This window comes from Daphnia magna, linkage group LG2 (genome assembly GCF_020631705.1).
Source record: "Daphnia magna isolate NIES linkage group LG2, ASM2063170v1.1, whole genome shotgun sequence".
NCBI lineage: Eukaryota > Metazoa > Arthropoda > Branchiopoda > Diplostraca > Daphniidae > Daphnia > Daphnia magna.
In genome coordinates, this window is record NC_059183.1 from 7,780,239 (window position 1) to 7,800,669 (window position 20,431).

At 38.6% G+C, this 20,431-nt stretch overlaps 6 protein-coding genes across 7 annotated transcripts; 2 read left to right on the forward strand and 4 right to left on the reverse strand.

Annotated features, from left to right (window-relative positions):
• LOC123470232 (codanin-1-like) lies at window positions 1-4,543 on the reverse strand. Its single transcript, XM_045170297.1, has 7 exons — window positions 3,927-4,543; window positions 3,747-3,838; window positions 2,708-3,692; window positions 1,130-2,642; window positions 742-1,062; window positions 359-669; window positions 1-275 (listed from the first exon to the last, which is right to left on the reverse strand). Exons 3-7 carry the CDS (start codon window positions 3,206-3,208, stop codon window positions 123-125), a joined length of 2,799 nt encoding a protein of 932 aa, XP_045026232.1. The 5' UTR covers window positions 3,209-3,692; window positions 3,747-3,838; window positions 3,927-4,543; the 3' UTR covers window positions 1-122.
• Window positions 4,544-4,568: 25 nt separating this feature from the next.
• On the reverse strand, window positions 4,569-6,024 carry LOC123470234. The gene is made up of 4 exons (XM_045170299.1): window positions 5,838-6,024; window positions 5,500-5,753; window positions 4,929-5,353; window positions 4,569-4,857 (listed from the first exon to the last, which is right to left on the reverse strand). Exons 1-4 carry the CDS (start codon window positions 6,022-6,024, stop codon window positions 4,716-4,718), a joined length of 1,008 nt encoding a protein of 335 aa, XP_045026234.1. The 3' UTR covers window positions 4,569-4,715.
• LOC123470233 lies at window positions 5,900-7,924 on the reverse strand. 2 transcript variants are annotated; one of them, XR_006643872.1, is made up of 7 exons: window positions 7,505-7,923; window positions 7,319-7,436; window positions 6,873-7,252; window positions 6,617-6,804; window positions 6,391-6,538; window positions 6,169-6,330; window positions 5,900-6,038 (listed from the first exon to the last, which is right to left on the reverse strand). XR_006643872.1 is itself a non-coding variant. In XM_045170298.1 (6 exons), the coding sequence occupies exons 1-6, from the start codon at window positions 7,598-7,600 to the stop codon at window positions 6,253-6,255; spliced, it is 1,008 nt and encodes a 335-aa protein (XP_045026233.1). In that variant the 5' UTR covers window positions 7,601-7,924; the 3' UTR covers window positions 6,045-6,252. The 2 variants fall into 2 exon arrangements, 1 of the variants encoding a protein (XP_045026233.1); XM_045170298.1 differs by lacking the exon at window positions 5,900-6,038 and having other exon boundaries at window positions 6,045-6,330; window positions 7,505-7,924.
• Window positions 7,925-12,779: 4,855 nt separating this feature from the next.
• On the forward strand, window positions 12,780-14,159 carry LOC123470088 (DNA-directed RNA polymerase II subunit RPB7). The gene is made up of 6 exons (XM_045169760.1): window positions 12,780-13,254; window positions 13,326-13,435; window positions 13,499-13,658; window positions 13,725-13,775; window positions 13,838-13,975; window positions 14,032-14,159. The coding sequence occupies exons 1-6, from the start codon at window positions 13,243-13,245 to the stop codon at window positions 14,077-14,079; spliced, it is 519 nt and encodes a 172-aa protein (XP_045025695.1). The 5' UTR covers window positions 12,780-13,242; the 3' UTR covers window positions 14,080-14,159.
• LOC116916166 (cyclin-dependent kinases regulatory subunit) lies at window positions 14,062-14,792 on the reverse strand. Its single transcript, XM_032921378.2, has 3 exons — window positions 14,631-14,792; window positions 14,437-14,564; window positions 14,062-14,274 (listed from the first exon to the last, which is right to left on the reverse strand). Exons 1-3 carry the CDS (start codon window positions 14,687-14,689, stop codon window positions 14,237-14,239), a joined length of 225 nt encoding a protein of 74 aa, XP_032777269.1. The 5' UTR covers window positions 14,690-14,792; the 3' UTR covers window positions 14,062-14,236.
• Window positions 14,793-15,868: 1,076 nt separating this feature from the next.
• On the forward strand, window positions 15,869-20,035 carry LOC116916164 (E3 ubiquitin-protein ligase RNF8). Its single transcript, XM_045169218.1, is given in 15 exon segments — window positions 15,869-15,889; window positions 16,019-16,043; window positions 16,363-16,451; window positions 16,512-16,622; window positions 16,754-17,192; window positions 17,195-17,265; window positions 17,321-17,449; window positions 17,543-17,785; window positions 17,897-17,999; window positions 18,084-18,277; window positions 18,358-18,423; window positions 18,816-19,113; window positions 19,190-19,415; window positions 19,626-19,750; window positions 19,808-20,035. Coding segments are annotated over 15 exon segments (2,190 nt in total). The 3' UTR covers window positions 19,858-20,035.
• Window positions 20,036-20,431: the final 396 nt, after the last annotated feature.

Here is a 20,431-nt window from a genome sequence, read left to right on the forward strand (position 1 = left end):
TTTCTTTCTTTAAAATTTTATTTGGACTATTTAATTTCCGTGGTAGGTACAAAAGAGCTGTCCAGATTTTCTTTCACTCTTCTTTGTTGTTGTACGAGCCAAACTTGATTTCGCAACTTTTACTACAAGTCGTCCTGGGCACAAAACCAAGACAACCAACTCAATAAACCGTCGTCTTCGCAGCTTTCAGCCGTTGAAAGGTTCGGGTCACTTTTTTTATTGCGATGCCAATCAACAATGTCCCGAACGCAAGTTGCAAATCGACCAAGCAGCTCCTTCCATTCCATCCCCGAAAACAAAACAAAAAAAAAAAAAAAACTTATTGATAAAATAAAGAAAAAAAATGTAGTTCAATTACCTGAGGCCATTCTTGGCGGACAACGGCAATGGCTTGCTCCTGAACGTCTTTGTAACGAACGAGGCCACTTTTCATCAATTGTAGGAGAAGTGTAGTGACGTGATTCCAGGACTCTCTCGGCGAAGTTGATTGAGCCAGCAGCAACAGCTGTTTGGGCGTTAAAACTTGCCAAACGCAAGTTGAAATTAGCGCTCCGGGCGGTTGGACTGGCTCCTCTGTTTCTGCTGGATCGACGGATGGATACGTTTTGCACCAGAAAGCGACCCACGCTGTAATCGTCTGCGATCCAACACTTTCAGGTTGAAAGACGCCTATTAGCAGAGGAATCAAAAGCAAAAGAAAGATCAAACCTTGTGCGTCAAAGAGTTTTAACATGTTCTTACAGACGATGAAAAGTAAGTCGAACGTCAACTGTTGCAGACATTTAGAGACGATTGGCGTCACATCAACACGCCTATGCAGGGTGCCTTCAGAGTCGGACAGCAAGTCGGTCAGATCTTGTTCAGTCACTTTTGAAGCGTCACGAATGACTTGCCGGATCAATGTTTTGAGTCGATCAATGAGAAACGAAGGAGCTTGAGTAGTTGAATCATGAACAACTTGCGGCTTATCAGATGCCGTTGGGCACCCTGGTGTAGTTACACGACGGGCACAACTTTTATCTAGTTTGGCCAATTCGACTTCTAGATCGTTTTTAAATAAACCTGCAATAAAAAAGAAGAAATTAGAAAGAGTGAAAAAGAAAAACTACCGATAGATGGCAGGATTTACTTTTAGTGACGTGAAGTTGAATCCAATCAAGAACTTTTCCTTGAGTTAATTTAGAAGCTATGGAAACACAGACTCTTCTTACGGGAGGCAGTAAATCATTGGGCAGTAAGGCCGTCAACGTAGACTCGAGGGAAGCAATGGCCGATGTTGCAGCAGATGCAGCTTCGTTGCGGACGTCCACGCAGAGCTGAAGGCACAGAGATTCCACCGGATCTTTAGCGGTAGACGGCCAAGTTTTGAGGGTTGCTTGAGCGTTTAAAACCAAACGAGGAATAATCTGATGACGGACGTCGCGGACCACATTCGACGCTAACCGTTCAGCCACAAATTCAACCGTCCGTTTGACGGAAGATGGTTGATTGTGAAAGAAATTCTCTTCCAGCGATTGTTGCAGCGTTTTAACTGCAGGTGCTTTCACTGGTGATGGATTCTCTTCTGCCGAGACGGGCGTGATTTTACGGCTTAGCGAAGCCTTTTCTCCGCTACTTTTCGCATCCGAACAGGCGAATTCCGCCAGCAAATGCTTCCACGACCAAAGGAAAGGACAGCATTGGTGAACTAAACTCGAATCGACTAGTCGGGATTGATCCAGCCGAGGCAGCTGGTCATCAGTAGTTGCCAACGAGAGATTTCCGAACTCGATTAGCAAATCATCGTCCGGCTTGGCCAGCAACGGTAGAGGGAAATTCGATTGGCTAAATAGCCATCCAAGTAAAATGCGGATTAAAAAGGAATTAGCTTGAGCGAGTTCAGCTTTCCGGTAGACGAAAATCAGATGACAAAGGACAGAATGGAAGCCCGGAAGACAAAGAGATACTGGATCGGCTAGCGTGAGGTAAGTCACGACCCACGGTATGACCAGCACGAGCCGGCCTTTATGAAAAGCGTCCTTGATGTAGCTCACGAGGTCGATCGGTTCTCTTTGACTAATGCGCAGTCTGCTCAAATGATGGAAGATGTGCTCTGGAAGGTGATCGGCGGAAGCGTGCGGATAAAAATGGAGAAAACCCAAAAATTTGGCCATCACTTGAAGTGCAATGATGGTTTCAGCAAACTGAGCTCGATCATCGCAATCCTCGCTCGAAGACAAGTCTTCGATTCCGCTCACTAGGCTGTTTTTCAAGTGTTCATTGAATGCTGGACTGGCGGCTAGTAAGATGAAATCGCGGAAGAATTCCTGATCCCCTTCAAAGTGCATTTTGATGTCGTTTTCAGTTCCAATACAGCGAGCTGGGCGGCTTTCAGGTGGATTTGTAATACGATCCCTCAGTCGACGAAGCTTGTCCGGGTCGGAAGATTGGAGCTGGCCAAGAGGTCCATCTGGTTCTTCTAATTCGTTGACGGGTTTTACTAGCTGGGCAACGTTCAGCAATTGCAAACGGAACAACCGAGCCAGATGGGCGTAGTTAACGCAATCCCTACGTAAATCCACCAATGACTGAATCATTTTCTGTAAAGCTATAGACATGTTCCAGCCGGGGATAGAGCTGTTGACTTTCCAAATTTGCCAGGCCTAAGAAATCCCGAACACAACGCTATTAAATTAATTTTTTAAATGATCAAACAGAAAAATTATACCTCGCAGAATTGATCGCGTTGCTTTCGAAATACTTGGAAGGACGAATCGCTGGCGAAATTGAACCTGTTGTCAGTTTCCGTCTGAAACGCGACATTAGCAACAGTTTTATGTGGAGGAATTCTATCAACGTTCGTTATCGACGAGATTAGTTTGGGCAGTTTGTCGTTGGTCCATTCGGAACAGAAGAGAAGCAACCTTGGATTGTGTCTCAGCTGCTGAAGGATACTTTGATCGACATGACACCAGATGCTTTCCACTTGTTCGAGTGTTTTTGCTGAAAAATATACGCAGTTGTGGACGCTATCGAGTAGACTTTGAGCCAGATGAGTCTGCTTTAATTTGGCAGGACTCACGCGGAGTACCAGCAACTGAATTAAGAACTGAATCTCGCTGAATACGGATGGTACCAAGTTACGAGAAAGGCAAAAGGAAAAGAGGGCACTTAGACGGCCGAGCTGTGATTGCTTAGTGACAAAATTGATGTCTGGTTCAACACACATCCAATTTTTTGGGTGTATTGCTTCCCAAATCGGATATGGTGGGAATCATGATTTGGTGTTTCTTTTCCTTGAGAAGGGCTCGCTCTTGGTCAAGGCTTTTGTGGCAGGATTGCTCTAGTGCTTGATTGAAAGCATTATGGCCAAGAGCAGGGGGGCTGGGTCGTGAGCAAGAACCAAACTGTAGCGGTACCCTAGTAGCAACTGGGCTCTCTATAAGTTGAGTTGGATTTATTCTTCTTTTTTTGGAATTTCTCTGGTCTGGGTAGAATGCTGAAGAGATGGAAAAGCTGAGTCACTTGACAAATCCAGACGTTGAGGAGTAATCTTGCGAATTTTTCTTGTTTCTTGACAACTGCCATTGTTCTTAAAATTGGGACTGGGGCTTGACAATGTCAAATTATTCACTGTTGGTAATACATTTTCTCTTTTGGGTGATGATATAGTATGAAGTTCATATGGATGGATATTGTGCAGCTTCACAATACTAATAAATACATTTCAGTCATTAGAATTCAAAATTACATAAAATTCAGATTACCTCAATGACTGTTCTTTAATAAAAGCAATCAATAATTGAGGAAAAGAGTATCTGATATTTTCAGTTTCATCTTTTAAGAGTTCTTTAAGGTCCTATTGAGTAAACGAGAATTAATTAAAGCCACTACACATTTTAGGAGAATGACATCAAAGTTTTACTTCGACGTCTTCTTGCACAAACCTGGTGAACACTGCCAATATCAAGCCAAGTGAAGACGTGAAATAGAGCGATGTCACCAGACACCAAATCTAAAATCAGCGCCATTGCATGTTGCCCATTGGACTCGACACCATGCCGTTCAAATTTGACAGACGTCAACAAAATACTGAACAGTTTCTTTACGTGTGCCAGATATATTTATTGCGAAAAACTGCAAATATGCAAAATTGCAAACATATAAAAAAACTAACATACATATCAATTAACAATCCCGTTTCGAAAACAAGCACGGAGACGAACTATTTAAGAAATGGGATTTGAGATTGAAACATTTTTCACGTTTGATGATAATTTACAAGGAACCATGAAGTCCAAGGCGATAAACGTTAATCGCACATCACGACACCCAACTGATGGTAAATCAATTTCGCTCCAAATATGTAGAATAGGTATGTTTCTTTGCAATTTAAATCCATGGCCGCTATTCAGCGTTCTCTAACTCAATGCCTTCATCCAAACCTCAACACATTGATAACAAAACAACTATGGCCAGATGACTCCGAAACAAAACGAAAGTACATTTCTTTTGAGAAAATTACCACCAAAAATGGACGAAAATCGAGCATACTAGAAAAACAGCGCAAAAACGAACCAGATTAAACCAAAATTGACATTCGGGGTCACAACGAAGACAAGACTTGCTCATAATGACAAACAAAAATTGACCAGAGATTCGTCGAGTATACTACTAATGAGAAAAATGGGTTGGAATTTTCCGATTCCAGTTTGATTTCAGGGTCAATATCGTTATTACGTTGAGGTTAAATGCTGTAAGAGTTGATTGAAATGCCCAGGTAAAAGGTAACAAGTAAACGGTGCCACCGTAAGATCAGGATATGTAATATTTTGATTTTCAGTTTCCGATAACTGGTTGTCTATCATGTCCGTGTATCTGTTAAAAAAAAGGAAATAGTAAACTGTTAAAAGTTTCAATGACTATTTATCGATTCAATATTAAATTACCGAACATTAAAGACACGTCTGTAAAGACTTGCAGACTGCTGGCTATGCTGCTGGCTATGCTGCTGTTTCTCTACATTTACGCAACTGTCACCAGATTCACGTATGTAGCTCTTCAAGAGTTGCATACCGTAGAGAAATTCGTGATCAATCGTCGAGGAAAAGTGACCATTTCTGTGACGATGACATCGCCGACGGGCCATCGCCTCGGGCACTTGCTCGATAATTAACGGGTTTAAGCATTCCATATCCCCGTCATTTTCGAGTCTTTTTTCTTCTCTGATTTGCGGCTGCAATGGACTATGGATGACAATAACGCGGTTGAAACAACCATTAGTCTCTTGATTTCCATAGATGCGATTTGGCAGCCAATCCAGCCCTTCGATGGACATTTCTTCCCACTGTGTTTCATCTCCATAATCGTAAACCTGTGCCATATAAAAGAACTTGTAAAATCCATTTGCGGCAGTTGAAAACGTCTCACAGCAATAACAAAAACAAAAAGAATACGAAAATTTCCGAAATTTTTCCAGGAAAAGAATATCAAAATGCTTTCCAGCTATAGCACCTTTACTTTGTCTCCGCATTCGGATTGCAATCGTTTTCGAAGGTCGGTTGCACGTTGAGACACTTGAGCATCGTCTCGGCGATACAGCAGTAAAACTGAGAAATGGGCACATAACATTTTTTTGGCTATTCCATTGCTAAGAATATGATCGCAGTCCTTGCTAATATCATTCCGTTGTTCATTCAACAACTTCTTCCTACTGGCGACATCAGAGATGCTACACTGGGCCAGAGAAACATCCGTGCTCGGTTCCCACCCAGCTGTAACATGAAACATACACAGATAGACATGAGTTAAAACAACAATATCTCGTATTTATCTTTAGGGACAAAAATTTAGAATACCAAGATACTGTTGACGACGTTGCTGGAGGCGCTTTTTGTGGCGATGGCGATAAACTAACATTATACCGAGCAAAGAGATGAGTACTAGACCGACGGCGAAAGCACAGATAATGTAGAAGCTGGCCCAGACGTCAGTCGTTGGTGTTCTAACGATGACCAACGGCTTATTATTTCCGTTGCTTTCCATGTGCAATGGCGAAGCTGGAATTTTAATAAAACAGGTTAACGCTTCAAAAGTCTTATAATAATTTAAAAGTTCTGTTTTTGTTGGATTATACGTTGAACGTCTAGCAAATAGAGACAAATAAACCGGTATGATAAAAATAATGACCTTGGAGCTTCACGGCTTTTGCAGAGTGCCGGCGGCATGTTCCTCCTTTGACTTTCCAGACGTTGTTACCATTGCACCTTTCATCTATTGGCTCCACGACAACGCAGTAAATACCAGGAGGTTTTCCAAAAAAGCTATTTCTGCGAATTGTTTCTCAGGTTCCTATTCGACAATAATTTAAAGCAACGACCAATTAAAAGAAACTGATTTCGAAGCACATACCATTTTCAAGATTTCCGACCAAACGCTTTGGACTAGTTTGCTGTCGTTACATCTTTCTCCAGATACTTGCATTAAATACACGCGGAGTTGGTCACTCATTATTTGGTAGGTAGAGTTGGGTAAAGTAAAGGCCACCGAAATACCCTGACTGTTTTCATATCCAATTTTACGGCATGGTTATCATACAGGAAGGCGGAACTCAATTCATCATGATGTCAACCATTACCTGCTAGGCATTGGCTGCAAGTCTATCGTGGTCTGCCATTTGGTTATGTCAGCGGATGCTTGTCTTTTATTCGTTTCATAGTGTAACATGCGAGTGAACGTTCTGCGCGTATGCCTATTCACTTGAGGCTGAATCAGAAGGCAGTAGTATGCAGAATAGACATGGTTAAAGGTAACTGTAAAATTCCTCTGAGAGATTCAAACAAAAACGTTAATAAGCTTTTGGTCTGGAAAGCAGAATTTTTATAACACATTACCACGTCTCTGCCAACGCAGGAAGTCTGATTGTCATCGACATTGTGTTTTTCGTACCGAGACGGGCCCCTAGTAAGAGGGCAGCCAACCATAACATTTCGACTTGAATGTTGTAAAAAATTGTCATTTAAACAGTTTGACGGTGGTTCCGATGAAATTCCGTTCGGTAAGGCTGTCAAATAAAATTCGAAATTGGTGAACTTCTCCACCATTGGGTTTGACGGAGGCGATGTGGCGGATAAGGATTGCTTTCTAAATGTGGGCGCGCTGTAGGTTTCGCCGTTGATTTCCGGAATACCCACATAGACAGACACGCGGAGTGTCGTGGTTTCATTATCATATAGAAATCCAACAGCTAAAATTTCCATACTTGGTTTGTATTCTAGAATTTTGTAAACAAGAAAAAAGAAATGAAATTTGTCTTAATGAAATAGCTATACAAAAATACCTGCTGTATCAAATTTTTGGTATATAATTTCTTCATGTTTGGATATCATAGGTGAAGCACTGGTGGTAAGATCATTTCCCTTACTCATGCTGGATGTCTGTTCAAGTACATGGCCATCCTGAATATAAAACATGCACATAAATAATAAATGAATATGATGGATATGTTAAATGTGCTGGATATTACCTGCTTATCCATCACATCAGTGACAGCTTTGGATTCCTGAAAGGCCTTGGTTTCCCAAACCACAAACAACACCAACCAGAAAACTGAGAAATACATTATGTTGGAAACACATTGTCACTACACCCGTCTAAAAGTTTGGAACTGGGCTGCATTTCGTATATAATATTGAATTTTACACATTTTCGTTCCACTGATGCTTTTATTAAAACATTTTAGCAAAACGGTTGAAGTTGACTCAAGCGTTGCATCTTCAAACAAAAACACAGCACACTCAAATACGAGATCTTAGTAATATGAAGCAAATCACTAGTGCTAAAAACCCAATTGTTTACTTGAGAACAGACGTTTCAATTACTGCGTGTTATCGCAACAGACAGCTAACAACCATGCAACATGACACTCATCTTCTGTCTGCTCGCTGCTTCGCTCTCTCCGTGCGCTGCAGATGGAACGCCACCTTTCGCTCGTCCCCTGAAGGCGCAGCTTTGTTCAAAATCCTCGCAGTTGGTTGGCTACGTCAAGTCACGTGATAATATTATTTCAGTCCCAAATTAGACAATAATAAGGAACAACAGTATGTCAACGGTAGGTGCATGAACAGACATTTTGCATAGCAACATGTTGGGATAGGTAGAATGCTTAATGTGAAGGTTTGGTATAGCTTCAATTGTTAGCCCTATGGTGCAGGTGCGCGACACGCATTGCCGTCCACCTGGCCATATCTGTAGTTCGTTATATGGCTCACATCCACAATCAGACAGAGCCCCGAACAGACTAGGACTATACGACTTAACTACGACTTAACTACGTTTTAGTTTCCCCTTGTTCCTTAACTTGTCGAGGGTTGAGGGGGTGAACCACCCCCGACTCCAAATAACCAATAGACGTTTCTTGTACGTGACAATATCGTTAAGCATCATATTAATTACTACACAGTTGCGAAATCCAACTTTGTTCGATGTCATTTAGTTAATTAGCCAATGAAAGAAATACTATAGTTGAAAAAGAGATGGAAACAGTAACTGTTTTACGAGGACAGCCATCGATGAATACATCCCTCACATGACTTTACTTGGGCATTAAACTGGTTCGTGTCAACCAGTTCTCGTGCGTTGGAACTTTCGCCTTTTTTGTTTAATGGGCGTTTCATTGGATCTATTATACAATGAATGCTAAATTTTATAGATGAACGTTTAACGAATTTTCGTACAATAAAACTGATCTCCCTGAAATGAGTTATCATTGGTAATCGTATTATCGAACAATGTTCTTTAAACCAGATTTTTCCCTTGAAACCCTCTAAGAATGCGGAAGTTGATGGTAACAATTAACCATGCCTTTTTTCGAACTAATCTCTAACTGTACGTTGTGACCCTTGACAAATACGTCACTTGATAAACCTCTAGGTGTATCGACCCACTGACAGTTTTTCGCGATTAGAAGTATTTAAAGTCAGGACACTTCATTACGATGTCACAACAAAGTACCTTGTGACGTTAAAACTTGCTTCGCTTGGCTAGATTCCAGTTGTTGCAGGAAAATAGGCTGTCAGACAGTTCGATGCGGATTTCCAATTCTTACGTTTAGAAGAATACAGTTTCCTAATTGCTGTGCGGAATATTCTCTTCAAATCTACTAGAATGTTACGTGAATGTCTAGAACTGTCGTCAAACGAGGTCAGACAGAAACGAATACCCTGTCAATAGATAATAAAACGAAAAAGTAAATCAGTACATGCTTCATGAAGACAAACATCAGACATGGGGTAGGAATAACCGGTACTTTTCTGGCAAAGAAATGTTAATTTGTATTTTAAAAAGAAAAAAAACAAACGACAATATACGAACTGAAACAGATACGACAGTCTCTGGTTACTTGTTTGGTCAGCATTTGTTCTAAATTGGACATAAGTTTGTTTGCATAAATTATGCTTTCAAATAATACATACACAATAGGTAAAGAAGTACGTTTCACCGGTCATAGTCAAACCCGGATTAAGCCACCACTATTTACATTCCAAAACAAAAACGTGATTGAAACACCATATCGTTGGGCTGGTGGCAACCTGGTAGACTGGCAACTGCCAACGAACAATTGAACATCAACTAAAAGGAGTAGAAAGACGATTTCTCACTTGGCAATATTCAGGAAGAAGTATTCAACATTTCAACGTCGACAAAATTAATTTTAAGTTAACATTTTTAACACTTTTCCTTCATTAAATAATTATATATATATATATATTTTCATTTTTGCAAACCTGACGGGAAAAATTTTAATCGGCAGAGAAAGGAAACTTTTTAAAAATTACTGGATACCCTCTTATTTTAATATTTGTCGACTTTGGTAACTGCCAAACCATGCTGCCATTTTGATTCATTTGGTTTCTTCAAGTAGGCTACTAAAGGTTTTGTTTTCGTCAGCAGGAACATAAATTTAACCTTCTCTCCCTAAAAAGCAATTGCCTTACTTATGGCAATTCCTTTAGTTGATGGTAGTAATAACTTTAAATGGATGAACTGTTATTAATAATCTCAGGATTCTACAGGTTGGGAGTTTGGGACTAAACGCGTTGGATTATTCATTGTTGCACCAGTTGCAAATGTGGTTTGAGATAGCCATTTTTCCAGAACTTTCAAAATTTCCTTATCGGATCTAATAAATTTTGAGGCAATATTATTATCACACCGACACAATAGCCAACATGTTAGTTGTCCTTACCCTTTTTTTCTGAAGGAACCAAAACCCGCCTATGACCAAATATAATAGCGATAACTATTGGGAATTTCAAGAAGAATAAAGGCATTCTTTAGGGCCTACTTAATATTCGTTTAACAGATTAACAAAAGAATGGTTCGTCCTTTAACGAAACTAGGAAAAAAGCACCAATTACCGACATACAAGATTATTCGCAACCTAAATTTACTTTACAAGGTAAAGGTTTATCATGTCGTTTGTCTTTGCTTTGTCTTTGTGGAGTCCTCATTTGGGGTTATTTCACCGCCAACAGTAAAAGCTAGCAAGTTTTGTGTGCTTGATGGTGTTGATATCCCAATTAAAACTTGAATGTCCACACTTTGCCCTTGGGGTTGGCAACAGGTAAACCGGTTAAAAAGGCTAAATACCGAATCAAAAGAGCTTGAGGGGTTTCTCCTACTATGTGTCAATTTTACTTAGGTTGTGTTTTATTACTTTTTTCGCCGTATTCATTAGACTATGCCATAATCAATTAGAAGAATTTCACGTTGATGGCTTGTTCATTCTCGTAAAGTGTTGCACGTTTGTTTTTACGCCTTTTGCCCATTTTGTGTGAAATGACGCTTCATTGACTGAATTGAACTTACATAGTTTGTTTGTAAAAAAAAGGCAAAGAGGTAACCGGTATTTGATCTACACTCTGCTAGAGGCTATAATTTGCCTTGGGTAAGAATGCAAATGTTAGTGCAAGCAAAAGTGGCGATGAGGAGGAATAAAAAAAAAATAATAATTGCGAATATAGCAATGCGTTGCATCTCCTTGAGTAGCCTAATTTTAGATAAGCATGCTAGACTCGTAAAAAAGCATTAATTCAATCTTTGTTTTCGTGTTTTCTTCTTTTTGGTGAGAGCTCTTTTTTGTTGGATTTGGACAAAGTCCAGTTTGTGGTAAATAATAATCGAACTTTATACATGGCCTCGTCAAGAATGCGAGCTATTACCTACCATTTTACTTATTAATTGCTTCTAGGTCATTTGTACACGGGGAGTTAACAATTGTTTTTATAATGCATCTAATTTGATGATACAAAGAAATTACAACAAATTAATTTCATTCGTAGGACTAAACTTTCTAACTGTGAAGCTAATATTTCTATTATAGCTTCGGATAAAACGAAACGTGATACGTTACACAGCCAAATTGCATCAGCCCTAACATGTGCTGAATAAACAAGTATAGCCTTAATGGTTTTGTTGTTATTTTGGGCTTGTGAGATGTAAAGAAAATGACAAATTTCAAGACCTTGAATTGGTACACATCAATTGTACAGTACTTATTAGGGTAATAAAGATAACCTTGATTGTGTCCTTGCATGTTGAAAAACGCAGCTTCGATCATGAAAGCTAAATTGGAATTTAATTACGATTTCCTCAATTCTTGATCTGCTTAATTGAAGTGTAATTTTAAATCGAAGGGCAATGGGTGGGAAAGATTTTCGTGCCAAAGGGAAGACTGGCCATAACACTATATACAAACAATCAATGCGCTATGGTATTCACATAATGATTGATTTATCGGAGAAAAACCTAGGGTCTCGGTAAAATCTTTTTAGTTTATCTTTTCAGTTTCAGTCATTCGGGGAACTGCAGTCAAATTTTAGTGGTGTTTATCACTTGATTTAAAAATTTTTTCTAAAGGGTGAACTAACCTGATTTCATGGATCAAAATCATTATTAATTAAAAAGGGAAGAACAAAGCAGCGGAAACATTTGCTGTGAAATTGTGGTTTGTTGAAAGCGATAGGCCTCGGCCCATCGTTGATTGGAATGATTTTTTGCTGATCGGGTGAGTTGTTTTTGCTTTCGGGGCGGTTTCGTCGGATTACCAGTTTCATTTTCGGCCCTTGCCCCGTCGGGCTATGATCGCGTACCCCAAAGCGATCATGCAATTGCCAATAGACCAGTTTCGGATGCTGCGTTGCAAAATTTTAAAAAATCCAGGGGGGTTTCGATTGCAGGGGGAGATAGGAAAAAGGGGGTTTTTGATTTATTTACCCTAGTAATACATTTCCAATTCAGAAAATTTCTAGAATACTACACTTTAAGACATTCTGCGTCTTCTCCAGTCTTTATAAATAATTAATCATCCCTAGTTTATCCATGAAAATTAATTCAAGTAAAAGGCTAGGGATGCTGTTTAGTATTTTTTGCGTTTCCAGTGTCAAGAAAATATGTAAACATGGGTGATTCAAATGTGGATATGGGGATAATGGATAAACTAGGGATGATTAATTATTTATAAAGACTGGAGAAGACGCAGAATGTCTTAAAGTGTAGTATTCTAGAACATTTCCTGAATTGGAAAAGTATTACTAGGGTAAATAAATCAAAACCCCTTTTTCCTATCTCCCCTGCAATCGAAACCCCTGGATTTTTTAAAGTTTTGCAACGCAGCATCCGAAACTGGTCTATACTAGAATATAGTCAATCAAAATTATTGATCAGAAAAAAAAATCGATGGTTAATAAACCAATCAGAATTTTTTTTCCTTAATGGTTATCCTTGAAGCCACCATTTTAGAAAATTTCGCCAAGTACTCCAGGTTGAACTCAACCCGATCGGGGACGAGTCCTATTTGGAATTGAGATCTTGTGAACTTGTGCCAGGCAACCCCGATTGGTTCTAATCGGGATCCCCGCCCTGAAAAAAAAACAAAAAAAAAAAACAAAAAAACATTTGACGCACAATCGGGGGACAAAAATTTTTTGTTGCCCCGAAAGCCCTTACACCATTTTGAAAAACCCCGATCGGAAAAAAGCGCCCCAATTGGCTCAGGGCCAGCCGATCCCTAGCGCAGTCGGCGTCATTTTTTTTGCTTTGGCTTACCGTTTAGTATATTCAATTTAGTGTTTTCATATTCGAGAGATTTTGCATTCATTCATTTCATCGATCAGTTTGTTTGCTATTTTTTTCAAATAAAAGACTCTTGAGCTTCAAGCATTTGATTAAGAATATTAGCCAACTTATTTATACGTCAGCAGAATGTTCTACCATGTAAATACTGTCATATTTTCTTTGCCTCCTGGCGCAGTCCTTCTAAAATATGAATTGTTTAAATTTAACAGATCGCATTAGAACACGAAATTCTGTTGCACCCAAGGTATTTCGGTCCTCAGTTGATGGAAACAGTAAAACAAAAACTTTTCACAGAGGTGGAAGGCACTTGTACTGGAAAGTAAGGTCTTTTGGTATGTTTCATTCAAAGCAATGCTAAGTGTTACTTTCCTCCAAACATCAGGTATGGGTTTGTCATAGCAGTTACAACAATTGACACAATTGGAGCTGGAATCATACAGCCTGGACAAGGCTTTGTAGTTTATCCTGTTAAATACAAGGCAATTGTGTTCCGTCCATTTAAAGGACAGGTTTTGGATGCAGTGGTAACTCAAGTGAATAAAGTAAGAATTCCAAATAATATAATCATAAATAAGGCTTCTTCAACTTTTTTAAAATATTTTTTCCAGGTTGGGCTTTTTACAGAAATTGGACCTTTGTCCTGTTTCATTTCTAGACATGTATGTATTTTCATCAGTGCACTCTAAATCATCTAGATTTTATTTTTGTTTTTTCCCTGTAGTCCATTCCATCAGATATGCAATTCGATCCCAACTCAACACCTCCTTGCTACAAAACCCAGGATGAAGATGTTGTTATTCAACAGGATGATGAAATCAGGATAAAAATTGTTGGATTAAGGGTTGATGCTACTGATATTGTAAGTCACTATTGTACACTGAAAAAACATCAGATATTTATAAATTTTTTTCTTAGTTTGCTATTGGAACACTTATGGATGACTACTTGGGTTTGGTCAGTTGATTTATTTCAAGCCATGTTTTCATTGTCACAGTATGATTCATGTGTTGGTGCATCAAGATTGAATATAACAAGAGAAGGAATGTAAATCTTAATTATTGTTATAATGTAAAAAAATATCTGGGGAAAGATTGTAAGGGTTGTCTGGATGTGATTGCAATCATTCCTTTGGACGTCGGAAAAGTAACACATGTGGCTCTGAAAGAGAAGAAACATAATTTACATTTAAGGAAAAATAAAATCATTAGGCAAAATTCTAAGTATAGGAAAATGCACTGCCACATCAACTAAATGGTGATTTGCAATGTCATAGCCACATTTTTATTTTTATTTAGTTAACGGTAATTAAATTATATCAACCTGGGTTATGGACCATGTAATGTATCCAGCCAGGACTTTGTTGAACTCCCAGATTCCTCCATTCCGTTTCTGTCATCAGGTGTGTTCGAGGCACCAACTTGGCCATTTCCGCCGGCAGAATTACATGTCTAAAGGAAAAAATGATGTAACAGTGCTTGACACTACCATGAACACAACTTTTAAGAAAAGCCTACCTGTATTCAAAATTCTCATCTGTATATTTGTCAGAATATTGAATTTCGTTTGGAGGCATATCAAGTTATTGCCTGTAAGGATTCTATGTTATTGTAAATTAAGGAGACGGATGGGTTTCATAATGGTAAGAAACTACAGTCATTAGAGGCGCTGCGGTCTTATATGAGATTCTAGCTGCCCACGCCATCTGTTGCGGGAAATTAAAGCTAGTGCCACCAGAAAAACTTGGTCTGACGCGAGTGACGCGTCGTGCCAGTATGGTGCGGTATTTTGTAAGTTTTGGCGCGCTGGTAGCCTATGTACGTACGGTACCTTTCTGTTTGTTTGCCTATGCAAAAGGGTAATGTGAATACCGTTACCATCATAGGCTATTTTGACAATTGTATATTGTTTACTTTTTTTTTGGTATCTTTGGGGATTGCCTCAGCTGTCGCGGTCGCGCTAATCCTGTACTCCTGTGCACTACCAGAGTCATAGATTAGATGGTTTAAGTATTCCATGTTAAACGCCTGTAAATAAGCCACACCCCACGTCACTTTTCACGAACCCGATTTTGTAGGCTTTTTTCGGCCTCGCTCCCTCCGAAAGTGCTGCACCATGCGCATCTCATCACTCATCACAACGCTATCTCTCTAGACCTTTGCTTGATGCAAGTATTCGAAAACTCTATCTTTCTTGTTGGGGCAACCAGACCTCCGCTTGGTGCAGCACTTTCGGAGTGAGCGAGATAAAAAATATGGTTTGCGAAAAGTGACGTCGGGAGTACTGTAGTAGTTTGACTATCTAATCTATGGACTCTGCTTGCGCTCTTTAATACAGAATTTTGTATAAACCTAGGTTTGCAAAACACAATTATTTGTTGGGATACTTGAGTTTATTGGTAAAGGCTTTTTATTTTTAACTTAAGAAGTTTAAGCTGGTTTAAGCCACTCACTCAGTGTCTCAGTCTAGTGTCTAGTCAGTAAACACTAAACAGTCACTCACTTCTTTCAGCCTGGCATTTTGACGATGAGACAACGTGGTAGTCCGTCTGATTCAAAACTTTTTATTTATCAAGTCTGCTTTTTTTGTTCGTAAGTTACTAAGTTTCACTCTCTTTACGTTAAAAAAAAACTTATCCTGAAAATTTTTTCCTTAATAAAGACTTTAAAAAAATAATTGTTATCGTTTGTGTGATTGTCTTGATAAAATCATTCAAAGACGAAACTTCACTCTCATTTTTTTATCTGCCATTTCCATGACTGTTCTCCGCCAGCAAGTAGAGATTAACTTCGGAATAGCCTGTTAAATACTAAATTTACACTACAGAGAACTGGATCAAACTTCATTTGACTAAGAGAGAAAGTAAACAGGTAATTAATTTCTTTGTATTATTTTTGAATTCCAGAAACTTGTTCTGCTTAAAGTTCTGAGTGAGTGGTGTGGTCAAATAGTGAAAATTAAGAATGAGAATTGATACCAGAGAAATTTATAAATTAAGCAACAATGATGATGTTCCTTTTCAACCCTTTAATATATCCAACATAGGACCAATATCTATCTACTTTTGATATTTCTGAATGTTTTAATTTTTTTTTGCATTTTTCATTGAATTTTAGGTTTTGTTTGTTGCTTTTGTTGAGTTAATTTAAAAGAATAATTGCTTTAGAGATTATAATTTATAAAACTATACCATGTTTTTATTTATTTATTTAATTTTTTAATTGTTTTCTACCCCCTTCCCCCCTCAAGAAATGGCATCATCATTTCCGGTGGCTCTTCTTCGAAGAATAGGTACAAATGAAACTGATTACAAGTGCATACAACTGGACTGTAATGAGGTGATTGCATTTAAGTTGTGCAGATTTATGTGAAGTTGTTTTATTAGTTATTTCTCTTAGGTCACTATTGGTCGATCCAAAGAAAATTTTTACACAATTGCTGATCTTTTAGTTTCTCGGAAGCATGCTGTTTTTAGATTGAACAAAGATCAATGGACTGTTGAAAGTGTTGTAAGCAATTAATTTTTATTTAATAACTCCTTACATGGTTCTTCTAATGTTTGATGTGTTAGGTTACTGTGTTATTATTATTTATTTTTATTTTTTTTCCATTTCTATTTATTTTTCTTCTTGTCCTCTAGGGAATGAATGGTATTGCTGTAAACCATATAATTGTGCCAAAGCATCAGCAGATACCCATCCAGCACATGGATACCATTGAGTTTGGCGCGGGTTCCAAGTTTGTTTACGCCTTCCGTCTTCAATCAGCAGACGTAGTAAACGAAGAGCCACTTACCAAGAAGATGAGACTTCCTCTTGCTAATCGAAATTATCCGTCGCTGAAAGATTCGCCGGAGGCATTTCATAACTGGGTCCGCTCTAAGAAAAATCTTGAAAAAACACTTGAAGAGGAAAGTGATAACTTAGATGCTAAACTAGAACTACAGAAGTCGCTGAAAGATAAGTTGGTGCTCGAACAGGAGAAACTCAACGAGCACTTTGAGAAAACTAAAGCAGTTTTGGAATCAAAATTTTCCGAGGAAAAAAAGGAACTGGAGGAAAAGGTTGCTCGCGGAGAGATGGAAAAAACGAGTTACAACGTCAGAAGGAAGATGTAGAAAAGCGGATGTTAATCAGTTTGCAAGAGTTTCAGGTACCAGCTATGGTAGAAAAAGTTGTGATCTATAGTGAATTTTATTGCTATTTAGGTGGAATGCGCAAAGAAAAAAATTGAATTCGAAGAGAGTGTTGCGCGGGCTAATAGGGAGAAAGAGATGCTTATTGAACAGAAAGAGTTGGTCGTGCAGCAACTTTTGCGTGAAAAGAGCGTTTTGCAAGTAAATAGTATAAATACGACCTCGTGAGAAATTTATTGGTTTATTCATTGTGTTTTGTTTTGTTTTGTTTTGTTTTGTTTTTTGCTTTCTTAGGAGCGCTTAGAAGAGGAGAGTCGCCTGAAAGAAGAAACTATGAATGAATTGGCCCAAGTAAAACGATCTCATCAGTCATTAGAGCAAGAATTGAATGAAGCACGTCGAAAAATTGAAGAAGAAACAAAGCAACATCAACAGAAAGGCAGTGAAGATGAACTCCGTCTTCGTCAGATGCAGGAGGAGTTGGCCGAGCGCGAAGCCCGTTTAAACGCTAAAGAAAGAGAAATTGTTGAAATTCAGGTATGTGTTGACAGCAAAATATATAGATAGTTAAGTGATTAATGTAAATAATCTAATATTTTTCTATCTTTGCCTACTTTATTGAATTTTCATTACCTAAACTATTTATAGAGCCGTGCTGCTATCGGCCTGGAAATGTATGAAACAATTCAACTCCTTCAACAAGGACAAGAAATAGAGAATACGGGGAATATCGTAGTTGTTATGGATGATGGTATATATTATTATTATTATTTTTTTTTTTTTCTACTTAGATCCGTGACTAAATTGATAAACCGAAATTATTTAACCCACACAGGACAAGCTTCAAATCTTCCTAGTTTGACTGAGCAAGAATTGGAAAAAGTACGCGAGGAATTACGTATTCAAAAAGAACTTAATGAGATTCAGCAGCGGGCATCTAGCAAAGCTTGTGTTGACATTGTAGGACAAATGGAAAGCATTATGGAAAACGAGCTTCAATGTGGAATTTGCTCTGAGCTTATGGTTTTCGTAAGTTCCCGCGAATTCTACTACGGTTTTCCCATCTGCTCTATTTTTTATTATTTCATTTTTTTTTTCAATACTCGTAGGCTACCTCACTGAATTGTATGCATACTTTCTGCCAATACTGTGTCCAGCAGTGGAAAAAGAACAAGGTAAGAACAATTGCTTGATAGAACTAATTGAATTGAAGAAGTTAATATTGCTGTTGTTAAATCGAGTCTGGAGCCTAACGAGAAAATAGTTACCTAAAATTGCCTTGTTCTTAAATTTTTTGTTAAAAGTTGGATGTTTTGAATTTTCATTGAAAGGACGGAGCCTGAATTGGCCGTCAATTGCATGGCATCATTCATGCCAAAAGATGAAAATGAAAAACTTAAGCCGACAATACGAGTAAAAGTTTTGTATTAATCTTTGTAGCTTTCATTAACAATGGTTTTTGTTTTAAAAAACTCGATGAATGTGAATCAATCCCAGACATCAAATTAGCTCGAAATATGTTATTAAAAATAAAAGCCAACAGAATTTGATTTTCCTTATTGGCCAGGTCGAATGCCCGATTTGTCGAGCACCAATTACCACAGAAGGAAGAAATCTCTTGGTAGATAACATGATCGATGCCATGGTGAAAACGCTGTCGGAAGAAACAAAAAACCGAAGAAAGGAATTGGTGCGTGAACGGCAAGAGCAAATTAAAATGCTAAAGGAAATAAAAATTTTTGAACAAATTTCCATCATCCAAAATGTTACGTTTGGAACGATACAAGTTGATGGAACACGAATAGTGGATCAACCAAACAATAGCCGAGGACAAGGCCGTATCCGTCGTGCTGCAGGACGCATAGGTATGGTTTTATAGATTGTTTAGGCGTTATCCTTATAGTTGGAATCTGGCTAATTTTCATATGCTTCTTGTACCAGTTTCAAATGCTCCGCCGTCAACAGCGCGTGCTACCGTGGCTGCAGTTCCTCACACTGTTACTCTGCCACAGGCCGTCAGACCTCGAGTAGCGGTAGCGGTAGCTCGACAAGCAGGTCGTCCACTAGTTCAGGGTGGTCCTTCTGCAGGTCCCGTTAGGGGCACTTTAAATCGTTCCACTGCACCTGCACCAACATTTCCTAATCCTCGGCTTCCTGGTCCTTCCATGTACGTAGCTAGAAATGCACGCCCATCACAAGTCGGCCCAAGGCATTAAGTCAATTCTTCAAGTCGTTTTTTGTCGTATTTTAATTATGTTTTGTATATGATTATGAAAGTGCCTAGATCAACGGTATTGGAATAAATTGTAGGCGTTAGCTGATGAAGGTTTTACTTAAGATTAATCTATTTTTTTTTTACATCGGTTCGGGAGTTTAGTGTCCGGGCAACAGAAGAAGTGGTGGTTCTCTCAAGTGGACCTGAATCTGCTAGCGAAGAAGAATTTCCTCAAGAACCTGCTGCTCGCCGTCGCCGAAGAGGGAAGGAATCCTGTCCTTCGTGTGGTAAGGATAAAGAGAAATCCATAACTATTTTTTTTTTCATTTTTGTACTTTTTGCAGGAATGCCACTAAGCTCCCTGCGTTGCGTCTACTGTCTTCATTCAAGCTAATCGTTCGTATGATATGTGAAATATGCGTATAATGTCCTTATTTAATGTGCATAATTATCCCGAAATCCAGCCAATGACAAATGCATAAACTCATTCTTTGAATCATCGAAAAGATTGTCTGAGCTCAAATTTCGTTTCGAATTCTCATAACATTCAAATAAACTTTATTTAATATTGATGTAATTGTTTAGTTCTTGCAGCATTCCCCTCCCCCCTCCACTATGAATCTAATCTTTTAAATGATATTCTTAATTTTATAGCATAGCTATCTACAAGGCTTGCAAATGAAAACTGCTTTAAAATTTGGTGGGTGGTTAGGGTAGTTCCCTTTTTCTATGACTTTTGTTTAATGTAATGTGGATTAAAAAGGTGAAGAACGCAAAAAAAAAGTCTACCAGCTCGGAACTACAGTATGAACTAATAAATCCCAAGGTTAGCTGAAGCTAAAAGTCCTGTTTTCGTCGAGTAATAAATTTTTTTATCTTATCCGTATTATTGCGGCATTTTTTTAGTCGAAGGAACTAAGATTACGCCACGTCAAACGACTTAAGTAATTAGGAACGAGAGAATAAAG

Bases quoted from the DNA above. Each gene is read 5' to 3' on its own strand.
- LOC123470232 (XM_045170297.1), bottom strand. From the start codon at position 3,208: ATGTGTGTTGAACCAGACATCAATTTTGTCACTAAGCAATCACAGCTC. The intron at 1,063-1,129 runs GTAAATCCTGCC...TTTTTATTGCAG, and splicing joins TCAACTTCACGTCACTAAAA to GTTTATTTAAAAACGATCTA. The intron at 670-741 runs GTAAGAACATGT...CTCTGCTAATAG, and splicing joins CGACTTACTTTTCATCGTCT to GCGTCTTTCAACCTGAAAGT.
- LOC123470234 (XM_045170299.1), bottom strand. From the start codon at position 6,024: ATGGAAAGCAACGGAAATAATAAGCCGTTGGTCATCGTTAGAACACCA. The intron at 5,754-5,837 runs GTATTCTAAATT...TTCATGTTACAG, and splicing joins ACGTCGTCAACAGTATCTTG to CTGGGTGGGAACCGAGCACG. The intron at 4,858-4,928 runs GTAATTTAATAT...TTTTTTTAACAG, and splicing joins AGACGTGTCTTTAATGTTCG to ATACACGGACATGATAGACA.
- LOC123470233 (XM_045170298.1), bottom strand. From the start codon at position 7,600: ATGTATTTCTCAGTTTTCTGGTTGGTGTTGTTTGTGGTTTGGGAAACC. The intron at 6,805-6,872 runs GTAATGTGTTAT...TGAATCTCTCAG, and splicing joins CCTGCGTTGGCAGAGACGTG to AGGAATTTTACAGTTACCTT. The intron at 6,539-6,616 runs GTAATGGTTGAC...ATATGAAAACAG, and splicing joins TTGCAGCCAATGCCTAGCAG to TCAGGGTATTTCGGTGGCCT.
- LOC116916166 (XM_032921378.2), bottom strand. From the start codon at position 14,689: ATGCCTCCAAACGAAATTCAATATTCTGACAAATATACAGATGAGAAT. The intron at 14,565-14,630 runs GTAGGCTTTTCT...TTTTTCCTTTAG, and splicing joins GATGAGAATTTTGAATACAG to ACATGTAATTCTGCCGGCGG. The intron at 14,275-14,436 runs GTTGATATAATT...CTTCTCTTTCAG, and splicing joins TTACATGGTCCATAACCCAG to AGCCACATGTGTTACTTTTC.
- LOC123470088 (XM_045169760.1), top strand. The intron at 13,436-13,498 runs GTAAGGTCTTTT...TCCAAACATCAG, and splicing joins GAAGGCACTTGTACTGGAAA to GTATGGGTTTGTCATAGCAG. The intron at 13,976-14,031 runs GTAAGTCACTAT...TTTTTTTCTTAG, and splicing joins GGGTTGATGCTACTGATATT to TTTGCTATTGGAACACTTAT.